The 24,589-nt window shown below is 41.6% G+C and overlaps 1 protein-coding gene across 2 annotated transcripts in view; it reads left to right on the top strand.

Annotated features, from left to right (window-relative positions):
* Window positions 1-24,225, top strand: part of LOC138761364 (protein phosphatase PTC7 homolog) — a 36,056-nt gene extending 11,831 nt beyond the window's left edge. For both annotated transcript variants that reach the window (XM_069933346.1, XM_069933347.1), the window contains exons 3-6: window positions 3,841-4,039; window positions 13,166-13,289; window positions 20,108-20,237; window positions 21,550-24,225. In XM_069933346.1, coding sequence (XP_069789447.1) covers window positions 3,841-4,039; window positions 13,166-13,289; window positions 20,108-20,237; window positions 21,550-21,608 — 512 coding nt within the window. In that variant the 3' untranslated portion in view covers window positions 21,609-24,225. The remainder of the gene's footprint in view (window positions 1-3,840; window positions 4,040-13,165; window positions 13,290-20,107; window positions 20,238-21,549) is intronic.
* The last annotated feature ends 364 nt before the right edge of the window (window positions 24,226-24,589 follow it).

Raw genomic sequence — 24,589 nt, 5'->3', positions numbered from 1 at the left:
AGGAACATAAAGGGCACGAGAAGGCCTTGACAAGTAGGATTAAGGAGAACCCCAAAGCATTCATGCATATGTGAAGAACAGCAGTATGGTGAGAATGAAGGTGGGGCTGCTTTAAGGATAAAGGTGGTAACATGTGCCTGGAGGCAGAGGAGGCTTGAGAGGTCCTAAATTTATACTTCAATATTCACAAGAGAAAAGGACCTTGATCAGGGGGTGGTCAGAATAGAACAGGTTTGTGTGCTGGACAATGTTGAGATCAAGGAGGAGAAAGTGTTGGATCTTGGTTAAAAACATAAAGGTTAATAAGTCTCTGGGGCCAGATGTGACCTACTCCAGATTACTGTGGGAAGGGAGGGAAGAGATAGCTGGGGTATTGGCTATGATCTTTGAGTCCTCCTTGGCCACAAGGGAGGTGTCAGAGGATTAGAGAATAGGAAATGTGGTCATCTTATTTTTAAAAAAAGGTAATGGGGAGAATCCTAGGAATAAGATCAGTGAGTCTTCAGTCAGTAGTGTGCAAATTATTGATGTTGCTTGAGGATGGGATTTGTGAGCATTTGGAGAAGTACAATTTATTAAGAATAGTCAACATGGCTTTGTGAAGGGAAGGTTGTGCCTCATGAGCCAAATTGATTTTTTTGAGGAGGTAATAAAAGAAATAGAGTGTAGAACAGTAGATGTAGTCGATATGGATTTTAGGAAGGCACTTGACAAGGTCCCTCTTGAGAGACTTGTTGACAGAATCTTTGCTGTGTGGATTAAAAGTTAGCTTGTATGTAGAAAGCAGAGTAGTAGGAAAGTATTTTGCCTGGAGGTCAGTGACTAGAGGAGTTCTGCAGGGATCTGTTCTGGGACCCCTACCTTTTATATATAAATGACTGAGACGAAGTGGAAGGATGGGTCACTGTTTGCAGATGTTATGTAGGTTGTAGATAGGGCTGAAGGTTGTCTTCGGTTACAAAAGGATATAGAAAAAAAATACCGAGTTGGGCATAAAAGTGGCAGATGGAGCTCAATCCAGATAAGTACGAGGTGATGCATTTTGGAAGGTCAAACCAGAAGGCTGATTACAGGGTTAATAGTCAAATATTTAATAGTGTGAGGTAACACATCCATGTCTCAAGATTACCATACAGGTTGATAGGCCTATGGGATGCTGGGATTAATTTATGGGGAGATTGAGTTTGAGTTAAAAGGTCAAGTTGCAATCTCTGGTGAGACCACACTTGGTGTATTGTGTTCAATTCTGGTTATCTCATTATACGAAGGATGTGGAAGCTAAGGAGAGGGTGCAGAGGAGATTTACTAGGATGTTGCCCAGATTGGAAACTAAGTCTTGAGGCAAGGTTAGAAGAACTGGGACTTTTCTCTTTGGAGTGAAGGATGAGGGGAGACTTGATTGAGGCCTACAAGATTGAGAGGCATAGATAGGGTGGACAGCCAGTGAGTGCCTTTTTCCCATGGCAGGAATAGCAAACACCAGGGGACATCTCTAAAAAGTGAAGGGAGTTGTGTTTAAGTTGTAGTTGCCTGGACTGCCCTGCTAGAGATGGTAGAGGCTGAAACAGGAGCATTTAAGAGACCCTTAGGCACAAAAAGAACAATGGAGGATTTAGTATTTGTACACAACATTGAGGGCCAAAGGGCCTGTACTGTGCTGTAATGTTCTATGTTCTGACAAATGCAGTAAAATCCCCATTATTTAGAATTCAATCAACTGGCAAAAAAAAAATCAGAAATAACTAAATAATTTGGCTACAACAGGGCAGATGGACCCCATGGGGAGCACTGAGACTTTGTTGTACACGTGCAGGTTTTTGCTGGTGAGCTAGCAATGCCCTTGAATGTGTGCTCATTCTTTTCACTATTGCCACTTGTGTGGTGGTCAGTCGAGTTGTCAGGGACAACTTGTGTGTTAGTGAGCTGGGTTGTCAGCGCAAGTAAGGTGGTAGAATGCGTCTTGGGTCTGACTGGGACATTCACGCAGATGTAAGCCAAGATGGTGGTGTGATAAGGTGCACTGGGGGCCTGACTGTGGTACTTGCATGGAGGTTGCCTTAGTCATGCCCTGCCCATAGCAGCTGTTTGAATAAAGTTGTGTTGAAAATGGTGCTGGCCAATGCTGCATGCTAATGGGGTGACGCTCCCAAAATGACTCCCTATCCCTGACTAGTAAGAGTTTTTATTACTATTAAGTATTAGCTTTATCTGAAAACTTGGGGGCATGACGACAGCATGGTTAGCGTAGCAGCTGGCACAACTCTGATATAGCACCACCAACCAGTTTGAATTTAAATTTTGTAAGTTATGGGAAATACTTGATTTAAAGTGAACTTTACATAATTAAATACTATACTAATTTTTTTTCCGAATTGCTTTATATTTTGCATTGTCTTTTGAACAGTGTATTCTTAATGCAGGTGTATTAGTTAGGCATTGGAAGAGTGACCCTCGGTCATCTGTAAAATTTGCATTTCTGGCATCCATGATCTCGTAGGTGCCAAATAAAGAGGATTTTACTCTACATCCTTGTTTCAATAATTCTTACATGCCCACGGTCAATTTGAGTTTCTCCCGAGTCTTGCGCAGAAATATATGCATGCCTTTGATTTTCTCCTTTACATTTTTTATTTGATGTTGTTGATTTATTTTAATAACTTTTATTTTACAATTTTTCTTGATTGTAATATCCCACAAGTATAGACTTGGTCATGTCTGGAATGTTTTCTTTTAATGCTACATCTGTTCTTTTGTCTAAGTTCATGAATGGAAATTTTATGTATTATAATCATTTTGATGTATGAATACATTTTTAAAGATTTTTCTAGGCATTCAGTAATAGTGGAAATAAAATAGAATTTTAGATAAATTCACATTTGCTTTCAGTTCTTTGATCATCCTATAAAGCAGTTGTATAAAAGAATACAAAAACATTTTTTGTTTGAGGTTGGGGCCCAAAGTTGCACAATTCATCTGAAACCAGCAACAGACCCAACAATTTTAAATTCAAATTGCACACCACCAGCTGACAAAATCTTTTAATATTAATGTGCTGTAATCCTGCCCTCTCACTCAACATTTTGTCTAAAATACTGATTTTTCATGTGCTACAATGTCCAAAATGTTTTTCATTTTTTTTAAAAAAAAAAGGCTTGGTTACTCGTGAGGCAAAGTTCTTCGGTAACAAACCCATTTTCATCATATTTAAAGGCTCCATTAAGTAATCATTCTTAACTACAGCTATAAATATCTTGCTTTAAGGTCAATCTTACTACTTCAATAAATATTTTGATGCAAATTGGAACAGATGCCTGAATCATAATTTGTGTTGTAAAACAAAGTTTGTTAATGCTCTTTTGTATTTCTCACAAAAATACATTATTTTCATAATTTATAATGCATATGCTATTAATTTCAACTGTTTCAGTGGCTTGCCTTCTTTCATATGGTTACATTAAGTTCAGATGCATGCACAATATACACTTCCTCAGTGAGGCAGTCCAAGCTTGTGTAAAGAAAAAAACCTAGATAATTTAGAGGCATTAAGTGGCACATATTAATCACAAATTGCCAGACTACACCCACCATCAGTATTCTGAAGATTGTAATGACCAGAAACTTGACTAGATACATCAGTAATGTGGCTGCAAGGAAAGGTCCCAGGATAGGTACACAGCAGTGAATTTTTTTCTCAAAAGACTCCAATTAAAGGGCAGATGACAGAAATGTTATTATATTATTACAAAAAACTTGATTGATTTGAAATTTTGTATTTGACTTTTAACCAGTATTTATCTTCTTCAGAATTCTTTTTAAATTTGATTCTTTATTGCCTTGCAGGGAGTAGTACTGCTTGTTTAGTTGTTCTGGACCGAAGTAGCCATCAGTTGCACACGGCAAACCTAGGAGATTCTGGCTTTCTGGTAGTCCGAGGTGGTGAAGTGGTTCACCGATCAGATGAACAACAGCATTATTTTAACACACCTTTCCAGTTGTCAATACCACCACCCGAAGCAGAAGGTGTAGTTCTGAGTGACAGGTAAAACGGGTCTTGTATAGAATTAGACTGTCTAGTATGTGTTGAATGGCAAGTTTATATGGATCCTGAAGGCATTAAATCTGATGCATTATGGAGTGGAGCTTATTTATGATCAAAAATATTTTGCTTTAATCTTAATCTACAAGTAGATTGCAAATGAAGTAAATCCTAAATAATGATGCTGCTACATAGCAGAATCATCTGACTTTTCTGTTCCAGGGATACAGATTCATAATAGTTCCCTTGATGACACCTTTAACAGTTAATGGGGGATAGAGCATTGTGGTTATGTGTTTCACTTACCAGCACAAATGGCAGAGCTGTTACAAAGACTCAAGTAAAATGAGATGAGGAGGAGTCATGTGATGGAGTAGTGGCCAGTAGGGTAAAACCAGCCCTCTCCAAAAAAGAAGAAAAATTAAGAAAAGACAAAGTTCAATAGATACAAAATATAAGAAATTAAAGATAGTTGTAGAGAAAAGAAAGAAAGGAAAGCTGCAGGAGAGGGAGTGAGGAACAAGGCGAGGAAGAAAATTGATGGGGTGAACGGCAAGAGGAGCAGCAGCAGGAGGCTGGACAGATGAGCAGTTCCGAAGAAGAGGACCAACAGCAAGAAGCCAAGCAAGAAGAGGCCCGACAAAGTGAGACAAGCAACTCCTCAGAAAAATCAGAGAGACACATACAAAGAGAAGAAGAAGACACAAACACAGGTACAGACACAGAAGAAGAGGAAGAAGACCAAGATCTTCACAGCGAGATACAAGGTACAACAGTTGGACAAAATATAGATAAAGCTTTTTTTGAAGAACAAATGAGAGCATTAAAAGAATGGTTGTCATTAGAATTTAGTGCAATTAAAAGAAAAATGAAAAGAACAGAAGATTAAATGCAAAGATTTGAGCTAGTCATGACAGAAATAGGTAAAATGTGGAAGAATGGGAAATGGCTGTAGAAATGGAAGTAAACGACTTGAGGAAAATTGGAAGTGATTATATAAAAAAAAAAATTAGAGACACAAGAGTTGTTAGCTCAGAAAATTGATATGTTGGAAAATTATAGTAGATGAAACAACATAAAAATAGTGAGCCTAAAGGAAGATGAAGAAGGCACAGACATGAAGGAATTTATAAAAGAATGGATCCCGAAGGTCCTGGGAGTGACTAAAATGCAGAAAGGAATGGAAATAGAAAGGGCCCACAGAACCCTAGCTCCGAAACCACAGACACATCAAAAACCAAGATCCATTTTAGTAAAATTTTTGAGATATACGACAAGAGAAAATATACTGGAGGGGGCAAGGAATAAAATTAGAGAAATTAATAAACCACTTTTTAACCCAAACATAAGTTTTGAACTCTTTAAGAAGAGGAAGGAGTTTAATACAGCAAAATCGATCCTATGGAAAAAAGATTATAAATTCATGTTAAGACATCCAGCTGTGCTTAAAATATTTATACTCCGGGAGCAAAACAGAGTGTTCTCAGATCCGGAGGAAGCACAAGAATTTGCAGAACGCTTGCAGGACAGAAGGAGAGATAAAGAGATGTAACAAGAATGAAGAATGGTGATAAAATATATATAAAGATGTAAAAACAATGTATATGTAAAAAACTAAAGAAGGGAAAGAGAAGGAAGGAAGTAAGGGGGAAAAAAAGGGAGAACTTTGTTATACATGTTAAATAAATAAATAGATGGATGAAAAGATTTCTGGGTGGGGTTGGGGGGAGAGAATAACAGTCACTGCAAAATCAGTTGACGCTTGCGAGTAGGTTTGCAATCCAAATGGAAAGGGGAGTTGTGGTTGCCCGGCAAGGGATATGGGGCAACTCTGTGGTGGGGAGGGAATATTGGATGTGGGAGTTGTTGGAGTATTTTATGTTTTAAATGTGTTGTCATGCATTGAGTATAAAAAGGGAAAATGGATGAAAAGGGGGATGGTGGTGGTGAGGAAGCGGAAATGAGGTGTAAACAGGGTATGAGGTGGTCATGTTGAATTATATTACTATAAATATTAATGGAATACATAAACAAATTAAACAGAAGAGGCTATTAAATTTACTGAAAAAAGAAAAAATAGACATAGCATTTGTGCAGGAAATGCATCTAACTGAAGTGGAACATAACAAATTAAGGAGAGACTGGGTAGGGCACCTAGTGGCAGCACCATATAATTCAAATGCTAGAGGTTTACCTATATTAATTAATAAAAATGTACCAATCAAAAGAGGAGAGAAAATAATAGATCTAGCAGGGAGGTATAAAATGACAAAGTGTCATATATATTCAGAATTTTGGAATTTGCTCAATATATATATACACCACATGGATGGCAGTGTCTTCAATCTGAGGCGCCTGCAAGCTCACACCAAGACACAAGAGCAACTTGTCCGTGAACTACTCTTTGCAGACGATGCCGCTTTAGTTGCCCATTCAGAGCCAGCACTCCAGTGCATGACGTCCTGTTTTGCGGAAACTGCCAAAATGTTTGGCCTGGAAATCAGCCTGAAGAAAACTGAGGTCCTCCATCAGCCAGCTCCCCACCATGACTACCAGCCCCCCCACATCTCCATCGGGCACACAAAACTCAAAACGGTCAACCAGTTTACCTATCTCAGCTGCACCATTTCATCGGATGCAAGGATCGACAACGAGATAGACAACGGACTCGCCAAGGCAAATAATGCCTTTGGAAGACTACACAAGAGTCTGGAAAAACAACCAACTGAAAAACCTCACTAAGATTAGCGTATACAGAGCCGTTGTCATACCCACACTCCTGTTCAGCTCCGAATCATGGGTCCTTTACCGGCATCACCTACGGCTCCTAGAACTCTTCCACCAGTGTTGTCTCCACTCCATCCTCAACATTCATTGGTGCAACTTCATCTCCAACATCGAAGTACTCAAGATGGCAGAGGCCGACAGCATCGAATCCACGCTGCTTAAGATCAAACTGCGCTGGGTAGGTCACGTCTCCAGAATGGAGGACCATCGCCTTCCCAAGATCATGTTATATGGCGAGCTCTTCACTGGCTACCGAGACAGAGGTGCACCAAAGAAGAGGTACAAGGACTGCCGAAAGAAAGCTGTTGGTGCCTGCCAGATTGACTACTGCCAGTGGGCTGATATCGCCTCAAACCGTGCATCTTGGCGCCTCACAGTTCGGCGGGCAGCAACCTCCTTTGAAGAAGACCACAGAGCTCACCTCACTGTCAAAAAACAAAGGAGGAAAAACCCAGCACCCAACCCCAACCAACCAATTTTCCCTTGCAACCGCTGCAACTGTGTCTGCCTGTCCCGCATTGGACTTGTCAGCCACAAACGAGCCTGCAGCTGACGTGGACTTTACCCCTCCATAAATCTTCGTCCGTGAAGCCAAGCCAAAGAATGGGGAGGATCAAAAGTTTATGCAAGATTTATTTTGAAGATTGTAGATACACAAGAAAATCTATTGATAGATGGGGATATTAACTTTAATTTGGATCCAATGTTGGATAAAGCTGGACAAAAGACTAGCAAAAAGAATAAAGTGGCCAAATTTATGGTTAAATCAATGCAGGAAATAATACTTTTGGATATATGGAGGAGGCAGCGCCCAAGCGAGGAGGAATATTCATATTATTCAAGTAGGCATAAAACATACTCAAGGATTGATATGTTTTTGTTGTTGGCCCATATTCAAGGGAGAGTTAGGAAAACTGAATATAAACCTAGATTACTATCTGATCATTCACCCCGCTATTAAAAAATAGAACTGGAGGACATCCCACCAAGAACATAGAGATGGAGATTAAACTCCATGCTATTGAAAGCATTTAGAGAGTTTATTGAACGCCAAATTAAAACATATTTTGAAATAAATATGGAATCAGTGAAAGACAAATTTATTCTATGGGACACAATGAAAACCTTCATTAGAGGGCAGATAATAAGTTATGTCTTCTTCTTTGGCTTGGCTTTGCGGATGAAGATTTATGGAGGGGGTAAAAAGTCCACGTCAGCTGCAGGCTCGTTTGTGGCTGACAAGTCCGATGCGGGACAGGCAGACACGGTTGCAGGGGAAAATTGGTTGGTTGGGGTTGGGTTTTTCCTCCTTTGCCTTTTGTCAGTGAGGTGGGCTCTGCGGTCTTCTTCAAAGGAGGTTGCTGCCCGCCAAACTGTGAGGCGCCAAGATGCACGGTTTGAGGCGTTATCAGCCCACTGGCGGTGGTCAATGTGGCAGGCACCAAGAGATTTCTTTAGGCAGTCCTTGTACCTTTTCTTTGGTGCACCTCTGTCACGGTGGCCAGTGGAGAGCTCGCCATATAACACGATCTTGGGAAGGCGATGGACCTCCATTCTGGAGACGTGACCCATCTAGCGCAGCTGGATCTTCAGCAGCGTGGACTCGATGCTGTCGACCTCTGCCATCTCGAGTACTTTGACGTTAAGGATGAAAGCGCTCCAATGGATGTTGAGGATGGAGTGGAGACAACGCTGGTGGAAGCGTTCTAGGAGCCGTAGGTGGTGCCGGTAGAGGACCCATGATTCGGAGCCGAACAGGAGTGTGGGTATGACAACGGCTCTGTATACGCTTATCTTTGTGAGGTTTTTCAGTTGGTTGTTTTTCCAGACTCTTTTGTGTAGTCTTCCAAAGGCGCTATTTGCCTTGGCGAGTCTGTTGTCTATCTCATTGTCGATCCTTGCATCTGATGAAATGGTGCAGGTAATAAGTTATGTAACTAAGATGAAAAGGACAACAATTGGGAAATAGAGCATTTGGAAAGGGAGATAATAAGTACAGAAAAGGAACTAGTAAAAAGGGATGATATAACGAAAGGGAGAGCATTGTCGGACAAAAAAAAAACGTAATATTACAAATGTACAAGGTGGAGAAGAACATAATGAAAATAAAGCAAAAGTATTACAAACTTGGAGAAAAAACACAAAATATTAATTAGCTTGGCAACTTAAAACAGAACAAGCTAAAAGAACTGTATTGGCATCAAGGGAAAAGGACAAACAAATTACATATAACCCAATAGAGATTAATGAGAACTTTAAGTAATTTTATGAACAATTATGCCAAATTGAGAACAAGGGGAAAGATGATAAAATAGAAGAGTTTCTAGCTAAAATTGAACTGCCAAAATTGCAAGAAGAGGAACAAAACAAACTGATAAAACCATTTGAAATAGAGGAAGTACAGGATATATTAAAAAAGCTGCCAAACAATAAAACGCCTGGAGAGGATTTATTCCCAGTAGAATTCTATTAAACATTTGAAGAGTTATTAATTCCTCAACTCCTGGAAGTAATGAACCAGATAGAAGAAACACAAAACTTGTCAGATTCATGTAAAACAGCAATAATTACAGTAATACCAAAGACAGGGAAGGATCCACTACACCAGCATCATATAGACCAATATCTCTACTTAATTCAGATTATAAGATAATAGCAAAATTATTAGCAAACAGATTGGCCGACTATGCACAAAAATAGTAAAACAAGATCAAACTGGATTTAAGAAAAGACAAACAGTGGATAATGTCTAATTTTATTAATCTAATTCATGCAGTTCAAGGAAATAAGAAGCAAACAGTGGCTGTTGCTTGAGACTAAAAAGCCTTTGACAGGGTAGAATGGAATTATTTATTCAGAATATTAGAGGCTCAATCTACCAAAAAAATATATTAATTGGATTAAAGCATTATATAATGGACCATTAGCGTAGGTAACAGTAAATAGATATGTATCCAACCAATTTGAATTAAGTAGGTCATCTAGACATCTTGACATCTTGCCCCCCTTGACATCTTGGCCCCCTCCTTGACATCTTGGCCCCACCCCTCTTGACATCTTGGCCCCCCCCCTTGACATCTTGGCCCCCGCCCCTTGACATCTTGGCCCCCGCCCCTTGATATCTTGGCCCCCGCCCCTTGACATCTTGGCCCCCGACCCTTGACATCTTGGCCCCCGACCCTTGACTTCTTGGCCCCCGCCCCTTGACTTCTTGGCCCCCGCCCCTTGACTTCTTGGCCCCCGCCCCTTGACTTCTTGGCCCCCGCCCCTTGACTTCTTGGCCCCCGCCCCTTGACTTCTTGGCCCCCGCCCCTTGACTTCTTGGCCCCCGCCCCTTGACTTCTTGGCCCCCGCCCCTTGACTTCTTGGCCCCCGCCCCTTGACTTCTTGGCCCCCGCCCCTTGACATCTTGGCCCCGCCCCACGCCCCTTGACATCAAGCCTCTAAACCAATGGTTCCTCAACCTTTTTCTTTCCACCCACATACCACTTTAAGTAATCCCTGTGCCTTCAGTGCTCTGTGATTAGTAAGGAATTGCTTAAGTTGGTATGTGGATGGAAAGAAAAGTTTGAAAACCACTGTTTTAATTGTACCTATTGACTCGTTATGTGCATGGTTTCATAACTCTAAAGGAAATGGGTAAATGACAATTTTTCTCAAGCAAAATATTTCAGTAACAATTGAATCTCGAGCAGTGGTTCTCAACCTTTCCTTCCTACTCACATCCCACCTTAAGCAATCCCTTACTGATCACAGCACTGATTGCAAAGGGATTACTTAAAGTGGGATGTGAGTGAAAAGACAAAGGTTGAGAGCCACTGATCTCAACCCAAGTACCTAATTGGCCAATCCTGAACTTGTCGGACAAGTCTCTGTCATGGCCACAACATCATAATTCTACATACTGATCCATCTAAGTTAATCTCCCTTATTCCTAATATTTCTTGCATTAAAATACACATTTCAAATCTTCCAACTGACTACATTTATGCTTCTTCCACCTCTGTCCTTCCTCACAAACTTGCAACAACCTTTCCACTTGCTCTATTCTCTGCCCTGTCATTCTGGTTTTCATCCTCCTGCCAAGTCGGTTTAAACCCTCCCTAACAGCTCCAGCAAACCTGCCTGCCAGGATATTTGTCCCTCTCCCATCTAGGTGCAACCTTTCCTTTTTGTACAGTCATTCCTTCCCAAGAAGAGATCCCAATGATCCATGAATATGAACCCCTGTCTTTTGGACCATTTTTTCACCCATGCATTCATGTGCCATAACTACTTATTCCTGCCCTCACTGGTGCATGGCACAGGTGAGAATCCAGAGATGACCACTCTTGAGGTCCTTTTTGGGTTTCTTTCTAACTCTCTATATTTTCTCTTCAGGACCTTGTGTCTTTTTGTATCTGTCATTGGTACCTGTGTGAACATCTGACTACTCACCCACCTGCTTGAGAATGCTGTGGTCTCTGGCAACTGGGAGGCAACATACTGTTTGGGAGTCTCGATCTTTTCCACAGAACCTTCTATCTGTTCCCTTAACAAATCCCTAATCACTATAGCTCTCTTCTCCCTCCCCTCTGAGTCAAAGGGCCAGACTCTGTATCAGAGACCTGACTACTCCAACTAGTCCCTGGTAGATCGAACCCACAACAATATCTAAAACAGTATACTTAGTGGGAACAGCCACAGGGGTGCTCTAGACTGACTGCCTATTCCCCTTCCCTATCCTAGCAGTCACCCAGCTACCTGCCTTTTCCGTGTGACAGTCTCCTCATAGCTTCTATCACCCCCTCAGCCTCTTGAATAATCTGGAGTTCATCCAGTCTGTAAGGAGCTCTTGTAGGTGTAGTCATAAAGAGACATGGTGCTGTCCCAGATTTCCGACATCCTGCAATTGGAGCATACTGCTGTCATCTCCATTACCTACTCTAAGATACTGAGAAGATCTTGCCTGTTGCGTGTCCTCTGCCTCTGCTTGCCGAAGCTTAAGTCAAAGCCATTAACTCTCCACTCTTACTCTTGACCAATCACACAGTGTCCACTCTACTTTTAAGAGTTATTTGCTGTTGGATCTGATTGTTTCCCAACCAATAACTGAGGTTTTTGCTCCACCTCAGTTTAAACTCCCTTTAAACCAAGCACATCTTCTGACACCAGTTGCTGAGGTTCTCTCTCCACTTCAATTTAAACTTCCCTGAAGCATAAGTGCAGCTCCTGGACATTCACCAGAAGATGGAAAGGACTGGAGAGGACTATTTCTCTAAGACTGTTAGCATTCTGTTCAACCTTTCAACCATATGGATCTGGGACATGTTAATATTTTTTTTACCCCCGGGAAAAATGAATCTTTGAATAATCCATGTGCATTGCTCAGTAAAGTAGGAAAGATGTGTATTGTGTACAGAACTTTTTCTCTCCAGTTGAATTACTGTAGTTCTTGAGCAAGCTTCAGGATAAATTTTTGAACTTCTGTTAACATTTTAATGTTTGAAAGACTAAAATTACTTAACTGGATTTAATGGAAGTTTTAATAATGTTAAATAACAGGAATGTAAAACAATGTGGTTTTGAATCCTATCAAAATTGTTGCACAGTATTGACTTGTAAGAATGGATTATAAATGTGGGGTTTGTAGGATGTGAAAATGTTAGCTTTGCACTGAAAATGTTGCAATGATGAAGCTTTAAAGAGGCAATGAAAATAAATTTCATGGAATATTAAAGAATGTGTGTTACAAGCTTAGGAATTTGATTTTGTTAATGGCAGGTCAATTGTGAGTGTTTCCTAAATCTTGATGAGCCCCAAGAGCTTAATCAGATATACTGCTTGTACATCTGTATCTACTCTAAAAAACAGCTCTAATAGTTGAGCAAATGATGCAAAAGATGTAATCGCAACAAAAGTCTGAAAAGACACAAACTCCATGTAATTGCTATCCCATTCGATGGGTTTTGTTACAAAATGAGAGTAGGCAAGTCAGCACTTTGGTTTTGTTATGCCTTCCAGTCAGATATTGGTTGATCCAATAAAAGCATCTCCAACCCACACACCATCACTGAGTCAAAATTCTGGAACTTGCTTCCTATCAGCAAAAACTAGTCATTCATCTTAAAAGCAATTAAGTGCTGGTTCACCCAGTAAAGTCTACATCCTTTGAATATATAATAATGTTTTGTCACCTTACTGCTATAAAATTTATTAATCATCAACTTCAACTCATTAGTGCTTTATAAACATTGTTTTCAAATCTTGCTGTTATGTTGAAGTTCTGTCAGGAGTTAGAATTGGTTAGCCACAATACCATTAATTCATGATTTGACTATGTTAATGTATCCATTTTCACAGCCCTGATGTTGCTGACAGCACCTCCATTGATGTGCAAATAGGAGATATCATCCTGACAGCAACAGATGGTTTATTTGATAACATGCCTGACTACATGATCCTGCAAGAGTTGAAGAAACTGAAGGTATTTTGTTTGGGGAAAAATTATTTCATATACGCAAAGATAGTTACAAGGCAATTTGAGTGTAAGAAAAAAGTGAAGCTTGACTTCTCAGGGTGTGGCCTAAAGAACTTTTATGGTAGAGAATCAGTTTGTATCCCTGAAGGCACAAGAATTCTTCTAACCAAAAATAGCAATTGTAGCATGCGTTCTACCGTGAAGTGTGGAAAGAAGACATGAGGGGTTGTAGCCTGATTTACTGCACTGGCAGCTCTGCTTGTAGTTTCTCCTTTCTGCTAACAACAGGGGTGACTTCACAGCAGTGCTGATCTCCAATTGGACAGTGTTCCTGCCGTTGCTCGCTGTTTCCTGCCGTTGCTCGCTGTTTCCTGCCGTTGCTCGCTGTTTCCTGCCGTTGCTCGCTGTTTCCTGCCGTTGCTCGCTGTTTCCTGCCGTTGCTCGCTGTTTCCTGCCATGCAGGTAGTCACCTGGAATGAAGGTTGTTGGCCCCTGTGGGGTCTGCACGGTCACCACATTCATTGGCCATTTTGTGTATCGGGTTACATCTTGGTTAGCGGGTTGCTACACGACCTCCCAAGAACCAGCGATCGGAGCACTGTTTGGTGTTTTCATTGGCCAAGCTGTGTCACGGGAGCTGCATGGTTGGCTAATGTCCAGGTGTACTGATTTGAGGCGGTCAATAGTGAAAGTCTCATTACTGCCGATATCCAGCACCCATGTCGAACCGTTGTTTGATTACTTTGTACAGCAGTTGCAGAGGTGTTCAGTGTGCCCCCCACCCCCCAATGAAAACATATTCACAGGTTTCCATCTTTGGGACAAAAGTTTTGGCTTGGCCATGAAGCTGTGGAGATGCTAGAGTACGCATCTTTTCCCTCCACTTAGTCAGTGAGGTTATGGGTTACTCTGGGTTGTTGGCAGCGGACAAGAACTCCCCTGGTATCACCAATGGAGCCTTATACCATCTTGGCTGCTGAGGTATTGAAGTCCTCTTTGAGCGTGGTGCAGATCCCCAGGACACCTAGGGCAACACATCTGCCCACTTTAGTTCCCCTGAGCTGGGCCATCAAGGCTGCCTTTAGGTTCCTGTGGAACTGCTCCACCAACTCATGATATGGTGGAGCTGGGTTCCCAGCAACTTGGCCAGCACTGCCCTGAAATGAACTGTGTACCTCTATTAGAAGTCATATGCTCAGGGACTCTGAACATCGACAGCCAGGTGTTAATTATTGTCCTGACACAGGTCTCTGTGATTGTATCAACCAGTGGGACTGCCTCCAGCCACCTCGTGGAGCAGTCAATCATGGTGAGGAGAGGCCTTGCCCCATGGGAAAACCAGCAGTAGCCCTACAATGTCAATATGGTCGTGGCTGTACCAACGTCGCGCTGGCTTGAAAGTATCAGGGGTTGCTTTGTTGTGCATCTGCCCTTTGGATGTCTGGCAGGGCGTGCAGGTCTTGGCCCACTGATCTGTTTTTGAAGGCTATGCCAGATGAACCTACTGGCCACCATTTTAACAGAAGTCCTGATGGCTGGATCTCAGGGTGTTCCTGCACCCTGGCTAGGACGGAATAGTCTATTCCTTGGGACAGGGCCTGAACTAACTCGATTGCGGGGCAGGGACAGTGCATCCGCTGCCATGTTAGTTGGACATCTGGTGAACTGGGACACTTATGGAAGATGCCACTGCTGCCTGGCTGACCATGGGTCAGGTAATTTGTGAAGGGCAAAGGTTTATGGTTCATGAAGGCCCTGAATTGCCTGTCTTCCAAAAAAATACCAGAAGGCCCTGACTGCAAGGTACAATTCCAATAGCTCCCGGTCAAAGGCACTGTATTTGAGTTCGGGTGGCCGGATGTGCCTGCTAAAGAAGACCAGGAGTTACCATTTGCCTTCAATTAATTGCTTCATTATGCCCCCTTCAGCTGTGCTGGAGGTCTGGGGTGTACCAGAAGGGTGGCTTTGGCCAGTGCATCTTTGGTGTTCTGGAATGCCTTCGAGGCCTCGTTGTCCCAGGAAATATCTTTACTTTTCCCTGTGGTGAGCACGAAAAGGAGGCAGATAATACAAGCCGCTGCTGGTGAATAGGCGATTAAAAGTTGATCATACAGGTGAATTCTTGCAACCATGCTTCACTGCGGGGCTTGGCGAACCATCAAATGACCTTGCCTTTTGATTTGATGCCCCAGAAAGTTGATCGTTTCCAATTAGAATTACACTTAGCAGGGTTTATAGACCAAATTCCTGCAGCCAGGCACTGTTGCCTTAGGTGGGCCATATACTCAGTGTTGTTGCGGATGGCGATGAGAATATCATCCAAATAGATGAACGTGAGTGGGAGATTGTGGCCCACTGCATCCATCAGTCTGGAAGGTCTAGGCTGCATCCATCAGTCTGGAAGGTCTAGGCTGCATCCATCAGTCTGGAAGGTCTAGGCTGCATCCATCAGTCTGGAAGGTCTAGGCTGCATCCATCAGTCTGGAAGGTCTAGGCTGCATCCATCAGTCTGGAAGGTCTAGGCTGCATCCATCAGTCTGGAAGGTCTAGGCTGCATCCATCAGTCTGGAAGGTCTAGGCTGCATCCATCAGTCTGGAAGGTCTAGGCTGCATCCATCAGTCTGGAAGGTCTAGGCTGCATCCATCAGTCTGGAAGGTCTAGGCTGCATCCATCAGTCTGGAAGGTCTAGGCTGCATCCATCAGTCTGGAAGGTCTAGGCTGCATCCATCAGTCTGGAAGGTCTAGGCTGCATCCATCAGTCTGGAAGGTCTAGGCTGCATCCATCAGTCTGGAAGGTCTAGGCTGCATCCATCAGTCTGGAAGGTCTAGGCTGCATCCATCAGTCTGGAAGGTCTAGGCTGCATCCATCAGTCTGGAAGGTCTAGGCTGCATCCATCAGTCTGGAAGGTCTAGGCTGCATCCATCAGTCTGGAAGGTCTAGGCTGCATCCATCAGTCTGGAAGGTCTAGGCTGCATCCATCAGTCTGGAAGGTCTAGGCTGCATCCATCAGTCTGGAAGGTCTAGGCTGCATCCATCAGTCTGGAAGGTCTAGGCTGCATCCATCAGTCTGGAAGGTCTAGGCTGCATCCATCAGTCTGGAAGGTCTAGGCTGCATCCATCAGTCTGGAAGGTCTAGGCTGCATCCATCAGTCTGGAAGGTCTAGGCTGCATCCATCAGTCTGGAAGGTCTAGGCTGCATCCATCAGTCTGGAAGGTCTAGGCTGCATCCATCAGTCTGGAAGGTCTAGGCTGCATCCATCAGTCTGGAAGGTCTAGGCTGCATCCATCAGTCTGGAAGGTCTAGGCTGCATCCATCAGTCTGGAAGGTCTAGGCTGCATCCATCAGTCTGGAAGGTCTAGGCTGCATCCATCAGTCTGGAAGGTCTAGGCTGCATCCATCAGTCTGGAAGGTCTAGGCTGCATCCATCAGTCTGGAAGGTCTAGGCTGCATCCATCAGTCTGGAAGGTCTAGGCTGCATCCATCAGTCTGGAAGGTCTAGGCTGCATCCATCAGTCTGGAAGGTCTAGGCTGCATCCATCAGTCTGGAAGGTCTAGGCTGCATCCATCAGTCTGGAAGGTCTAGGCTGCATCCATCAGTCTGGAAGGTCTAGGCTGCATCCATCAGTCTGGAAGGTCTAGGCTGCATCCATCAGTCTGGAAGGTCTAGGCTGCATCCATCAGTCTGGAAGGTCTAGGCTGCATCCATCAGTCTGGAAGGTCTAGGCTGCATCCATCAGTCTGGAAGGTCTAGGCTGCATCCATCAGTCTGGAAGGTCTAGGCTGCATCCATCAGTCTGGAAGGGCATTCTCAGGAATTTAGTCCTAAAGGGGTAATGATGGCATTTTTAGGGATGTCATCAGGATAGACTGGGACCTGATGAGGTTGACTTTTGAAAACACCTGTGTCCCTTAACAGTAAAGTCTTGGATGTAGGGCACAGGGTACCTGTCGGGTGTGGTAGCCTCATTGAGGCAGCAATAGTCACCACATGGCCTCCACCCTCCGGTATCATATGTGGGGGGTGGGGGTAGGAGGCAGCATGCTGTGATGTGGAGCAGGGGGCCCTTGGTGAGGATGTAGTGCCACCCCGTGCTTTGGCTCAGTGCTGGGAAAACTGGCACCACGATCGAAGGGAACTCTGCTAGGGTCCCTTTGCAAATGTGTTGTTGGATAGTGTAACTGAGTAAAGGTGGGCAGGTAGTTTGGCTTCCCCAGGGGTGTGGTTTGAAGTCCTGGCATGCTCCAATTGCTACCCTTTAAGGTCTACCAACAAGCAGTGGGCTCATAGGAAGTCTGCTCCCAGGAGTGGTTTTGCCACTGCTGCAATCGTGAATGTCTGGGAACTGATTGCTGCCAAAGCAGAGGAGGACAGTGCATGTGCTAAATGTTCATATGGTGCTGTTTGCTGCCCTCACTGCCGGGCCCGGTTCCAGGTGTCATAGGCCAAGGGGGAGAAAAGACACTTATTTCGGCTCCAGTGCCAATGAGGAAGCACCTTCCTGATAGTCCCACACATGGAGGAGGTTGTCATGTTGTCACGTTGGCCAACTGCCGCAGCCATTAATGACTGCTGGCCATGGCATTTCCCTGAAACGCGCAGGGTGAGCAGCATTGATGGGCCCCCACACCCCATCGTTGGTGATGATAGCAATTCTATTGGGTTGGGAGTTGGGGGGGGCGGTGGGGGAGTCCACTTGCCTCTCTGCTGTGGCCTTATTGCCGACTGTGTGTGGGGCCTAGCAACCTGCTCCACTGAGGTGCGGTTTTCTTTCTTTGATCTCCAGAGTACGTCCACCCGGGCTGCAACTTTCCTGGGGTCACTGAAGTCCTTGTCAGTGAGTAAGAGTCAGATGTCCTCTGTCAGGAATATTGCTCCAAGAGCACATGAGGCCTGTGTCCCTCAGCAAGGGTGATCATCTAGCTCATGAGGGTGGATGGGACCCCGTTTTCCCCAAACTGTCCATATGCAACAATCGTGTGGAGCAGTCATGCCACAAGAGCCTAAAAGTACGGGTTAATAACACCTTGAAGACATTGTATTTGCCTTTCTCTGGAGGCTGCTGTCTCCTGGTTGGGCAAGTTCACCACATAGTAGTAACGTGTGTCAACATTGGAAGCTCTGCTTGTATTCTCGCTGCATCACAGCAGCGTTGATCTCTGATTGGGTGGCTTTCCCACCATTGCTCACTGTTTCCCATCGTGCAGGTGGTCATCTGGGACAAAGGCCATTGGCCCCCCATTCATGGGCCACTTTTGTACTGAGTTATGTCCCGGTTTGCGGGCTGTTCCACAATGAACAATTCAAGAGATAACAGACCAACTGGTTTGAAGACTAGAAATGCTAAGACACATGGATAGTTTTAGCACGTGTACAAAAATACAGATGGTCTACTTAAACAATGTGTTGTATGCAAAGCTGCAAAAACATATTGAAAATTTTATAGCACCCATTTTCCATCAGGCTGGAATCCATCCAAGTCTTGTCTGAATGTATTTAAAGAATTGCTTTGTTTTGTAAAATTTGCTGTGAGCAACCAGGATGGTAAATTGTATCCAGGCATGGACATTTTGGCCTGCCGTCCCATTCTGTCTGTTGGCTGACTCCATCCTGGCATTACAGCACTGCCTGAAACCCTGGTATTTATTTGTATGATTGTTTAATAAGTATAACAATAATCGAAAATGTTTGCCAGGGAGGGAGTTTCTGCAACACTGGGGGTTCAGGGAGTGGCTTCTGAAATGCCAGGCAGTGCTGCACCACCACTGGGAGCCCAGCCAGTGTCAAACATACCCAAGTATAACAATAAATCCCAATGTTTGCTGGGGGAGGGTTGGATTATTTGTATAATAAGGGATTCTTTAATGTATAAACAATAAATCCCAATGCTGGGGGTTGCTGGAACAGCGCAAAACTGGGTGCCAAAATGTCCAAAAGGCTACAAACACCTTTTTTTTGTACTAAAATGTGGGTGCTGGTATTTTTTTCTGCTAAAATCCATTACCAATGTGACATTAAACAAATAAAAGAATTGTAAAATCTAAAAAAAAACACCTCACATACATTTAAAATCCTTGAATCATTAGCTTCAATGTCTGAGGCAAAGAACTCGACATGCACATCGGAGTCTCACTGTTTTCACTGTTGCCGTGTGGGGCCCAGTCTGGTGCTTCAGCTTCGTCAGTGTTCCACAATACATCATCCTCCAAACCATCCATCTTTTAACAAAACTTGCTTCATACTTCATTTTGCTGGTGGCTCCATAACAATTTTATTTAAAAATAAAAATTAGAAGTTTTTAACTGGTTAAGACAGAAGCTAGTACAAACTGAACTATGAATCACTTTGTGAGGGTGCTTCACCCAACAAATGGCCATGCCTATCAGTTCAGTCATCATGACACTGGCTCAGTCAACACATGTATGATGCTGGTATGTTTGGGGATCATCTTATACCACCAATATGACCTACAACCATTAAATTCAGACTGAAATTAGGATTTTGTCATGTCTGAAGGTTGCCTTGTCCACCGAAATATACGGTATATAAATGTAGAAAAAAATTTTGTACATGAATGTACAAGTTACTTTGTATATTTGTGGGGTTTCTTGGTGAAGATCATGAGATGATGGCTAAATTTTGTGAGCTATTTAAATGTTCACAAGTGAGCTTTTGTAGATCAAAATTGAATTGAAGCAAACACAAAAGAATACTGCATATCAGCTACTATAAAATGCCATATTGGTTGATCTGTGATATCTTTTGAAGTAAATATATTTTATGAATAATTTAATTTAATCCATTCATGTTAATGTTATTGCAGAAGACTAATTATGAGAGTATTCAGCAAACGGCAAGGAGCATTGCAGAACAAGCTCATGAACTAGCATATGATCCAAACTATATGTCACCATTTGCACAGTTTGCTTGTGATAATGGACTGAATGTACGAGGTAAGGTCACTTTTTAGCAAGTTTTTTTTTTAAAAAACACCAGAATCTATTGGAATTATTCGGGGAGTGCTGCAGTACAACAAATGAGGATCTAAAGCAGAATCTGGCATTTACCATTTGTTATCAGGGAGAGCTTGTTCTAGCGTTGACCATAAACCAATAGATCTCTTGTGCAGTTCCAGTGTTCTCGTGTAATGAACTAATTTTCCTTTGTTGTACAAAATTGAATTTTAATTTTGTATTACAGGTTAATGGTAATCTCACTCAAATAACTTTTTAAGTCTTTCATCAGTAATTTATTGTAATCATGTTTTGGATGTTTAGAGATCTAACTTGTGCTTTTTTGATTAATCTTAAAGCTTCACCTCTTGGATGTTGATGCAGGAACACCAAAATTTTCTTGTAATTAAATCATACCTGTAAATGGTTAGAAAATATCTAGTTTATGTATTCTCAGTATTAACTAAAGATAAATTTTAGATAGTGGAAGGTCCATAAGAGATAAGAGCAGAAATAGGCCATTCAACCCATCAAGTCTCCCAGCCATTCAATCGTAGCTGATCAATTTCCATACTCAACCTTGCTGCCCACCCTTTTCCCCATAACCTTTGATGCCCTGGCTAATCAATACTAATCAATAACCTATCAATCTACCTTAAATGCACTCAACCACTGCTTGTGTGGCAACAAATTCCACAGATCTACTACTCTCTGAAGAAATCCCTACACATTTCTCTTCTCATCAGATGCTGGACCCTTCCACTATGGAAAACAACCTTGCTCCATCTACTCTGTCCACATCTTTCAACATTCGAATATTTCAGTGAGAAACATTCTGCTAAATTCCAACTGATAGCGGTTAAACACTCCTCACATGATGACCCTTTCATTCAGAGTGAATCATCCAAGTGATCCTCCTTTGAAGCCTGCAATGTCAGCGCATCTTAATTGAAGAGCCCAAAACTGCTCACAATACTCCAAGCCAGGTCTCACCAGTGCTTTATAAAGCCTCAAAATCACATCCCTGCTCTTGTATTCTATTCCTCTTGAAACGAATGTCAGCATTGCATTTGCTCAAAAAAAAGTCTGAAAAGTTTCCTATTATTCCATCAATCTGTGATTATGGCAGAAAGCTCTGTTTTTGCAAAATGATTGAATCAAAACCTGAATGTGTGGACTGTGACATAAAGATGAAAATATACTTCAGTTTTTAAAAGCCTAATGTTCCTTGTACCTATGTTAATAAAATTGGTTAGTGATATTTTTCTAATGTAAGTAGATATTCATTAGCGTATTGATTTTTGTTTTCCAGGTGGTAAACCAGATGACATCACTGTTCTACTCTCAATAGTAGCAGAATATACGGACTAACTACTTCAAAGGCGCAGACCCTTTTTAATCTAAATATCCAATTTGGGTAGTTTCCTGCTGGCAGGACTTGATACTGCAAAAGCCTCTTACAGCAGTACTTCAGGGAAGCAGTAATTCAGGAGGGATGTTACTTGATGTTGGTAGTAAGAGTACTGTGGTTGAATTGGCCACTCATTTGAGTGGTTGGCACATACAAATGATTGTCAGCACAACCACTTTAAAATACAGCTGACACCTCATTATAGATGTTTTCCTTAATCTTTATAAAAATGCAGTCATTGGATGCAGAATAAAATTCACTCAATGTGTGAACATCTAATCCGTATGGTTTTTTTTCCAACTTTCATTTGTCAACGGTTCCGTTCATGGAAAATGACAACAGTTTTCTGGAAAGGCAACCCCCTCCCATTGCTAACGAAGGCGTTGCCTGTATTCATCTTTCAGAATTCCTTTCTGCTGAAAAGTTGAGAATCGTTGCTGATGGCACTTGATGTAATATCTAAACCCTTCCTTTCCTGTTGCTGGCCCACTAAACAACTTGGATATTTAACTTCATTAATTGCCTCAAATAGTTGAGATTAATTGTGCTAATAGCTGGATGAAGCAGAGAACTATTTGGGTGGATAGCAGCTCCTCTGGATGGTGTTGTGTAGAGAACAATTGGCTATGTTATGGCATGCAGCCTATGGAGTGATTGAAGCCATCTTTAACTCTACATAGTAAATTCAATAATTTCTGAGAAAGTGTGTTCAGTGTAATTTGTTTTACTATTTTCCTATATGGTAATTACTGTTTCATTAAAGTATGCTGTATATAGTAGGACTTAATTTATTTACATGTACCATGTACATGTCAATTTCCTATTTAAACATGCTTGTAACAGGCATCTTGTTTCAGTCACATAATCTACAATTCTTTGTACTCCCTTTGCTCGCATTTGTGTATGGAGGTTGGCTCTGAGTTGTGTAACATTTGAGTTGGCTGGAGACTTTGGAACAATTTTTTAAAAATCATTATTTTGGTGAATATCAGATTCTTAATTTGTCTACTTGTGGTTATTACTACATTATTCAGGATACAAATCAAATTTATCAAATCTTGTTTCATGAAGATTGTGGTTTGCTACTATATTTTTGTCAGTAATGTTCGATAATATTGGAAGTACATAAAATGATTTTGTCCAAATTTTTAAAAAAAATAGATACAGTACTGTAACTGGTCCTTTGTGCCACCTAAATACACCCATGTGACTGATTAAACTTCTAATCCCATATTTCTTTAAATGTTCTAGAAGCGGAGATACCTATTTAAAATTTGTAAAAGTTATTGAGATTATCCTTTTTGAATTGCATTTTACAATTTAAAAGAATTAATTAAACTTTCATTCAAGCTAGAGCTCCAAAACAATTTAGCAATGGTCTTCCTTTTATTTGATTTCAATTTTGTCTGTAGAATTGCTTGTTCTGGCTGCATGTACTGACTTGTTTTGATCTTTCGTAACTGTATAATCAAGAGTTGGGAAAAATCTACACAAAAATGAGAAAACAAAAGTAGCAACCGTCCCGGTTTGAGTCATTTGTCTTTGTAGATTATGTACATTTTCCACTTTCTTAGAAAATTAATGTAGTGTTGACAATGAGGCCTTGCATCTTACCAAAAAAATTGGGTTGTAGGTGTTGGTGGTGGCTGTGTGATAGAATCCACCAGATGATGGTCAAAATTAGCTTTATTTTGAATTTCATTTAAATGGTTATTTTTGTAAGAAATAATCCAAGTCTAAAGACTTTTTGTAAGTGTGATGATCAAAAAAACTCTACCGCACTTGAATGCTGGATAATTGCAAAATAAACTTCGACTATTATTCCTAGTTGAAAAATGCACTTTCCTATGGTCCCAAGTTCACACAAAAGACCAGAATGCATTTTTCTTACCCCACTTAGAGCTCCACATTTTAAGCAATACTTTCCTGAAACATTATAAAATACTTGCTTTTGGCTAGTGGTAAGACATGGTTGAAGTAAAAACACAATGCTGGAGAAACTCAGCAGGTCAAATGGTGTACCTTGTATAGCAAAGATAAAGATACCCAACCAACATCAAAGATGAAGAGCTCAAGCCCAAAATGTTGGTTGGGTATCGTTCTTTGCAATATCAAGTACACTGGTTGATCTACTGAGTTTCTCCAGCATTGTGTTTTTTGGCTTTGGGCTAGTGCTGTAATTTTAGGATGTTCTATAATGCACTACATTTGTAGGAGATGTGCTCAACTGAAGCAGTCTCCACTTTTTAAATAAAAATGCTCCTTCCGCACAAATTAATTGGACAGTTATGTTTACAAGCCTTTGACAATATTTTTCCAAGGAAAGTTAACTTGCAGTTGTTGAAATTGTTTGAATTCATTGTGTCCTTCAAGTTGGTTTGTTTTCCAACAAATTTTAATTATTGTGTCGATAAGTATAACTTGGTGAAAGGGTACATACCCTCAATGAAGGAGGATGTTTTTGGTCATCAAAGTAACTGTAGCTTATCATATGCTTCAACTGTAACAAATATAAATGCAGGAATTATGTACATGTTGAAAAGCTGTACAAATATTTAATAAAAATATTGTATCAATTGTTTTTTTCCACGTGTGAATATTAGAAAATGTTCTTTCTCCAGAATATATTTGTGATTTATAAATTATTGCATTGCATGAAATATAATTGTATTTGAAAATTGGGAAAACTGATGCATTATCAAAAATTTATTGCCTTATTAAATTCAAATTTGTAAACTATTATTAAAATAAATGGCCCAAATCATCATCAGAAATGATGGTTGTTTCCCCATTTGAACAGGGATTTGGAACTCCATGGCAAACAAAAGTTTTGAACCTGCACAGCTGATTTGCTTGGCCATTTATTGCATGTCCTACTGGACTCAACATATAGCCGGCCTGTGGACTCAACAGGACTTGCATATATAGCCGGCCTGTGGAC

The sequence above is a fragment of the Narcine bancroftii genome, chromosome 4, assembly GCF_036971445.1.
Source record: "Narcine bancroftii isolate sNarBan1 chromosome 4, sNarBan1.hap1, whole genome shotgun sequence".
NCBI lineage: Eukaryota > Metazoa > Chordata > Chondrichthyes > Torpediniformes > Narcinidae > Narcine > Narcine bancroftii.
The sequence above is the reverse complement of the archived record's forward strand: the minus strand, read 5'-3'. Positions and strand labels throughout refer to the sequence as shown.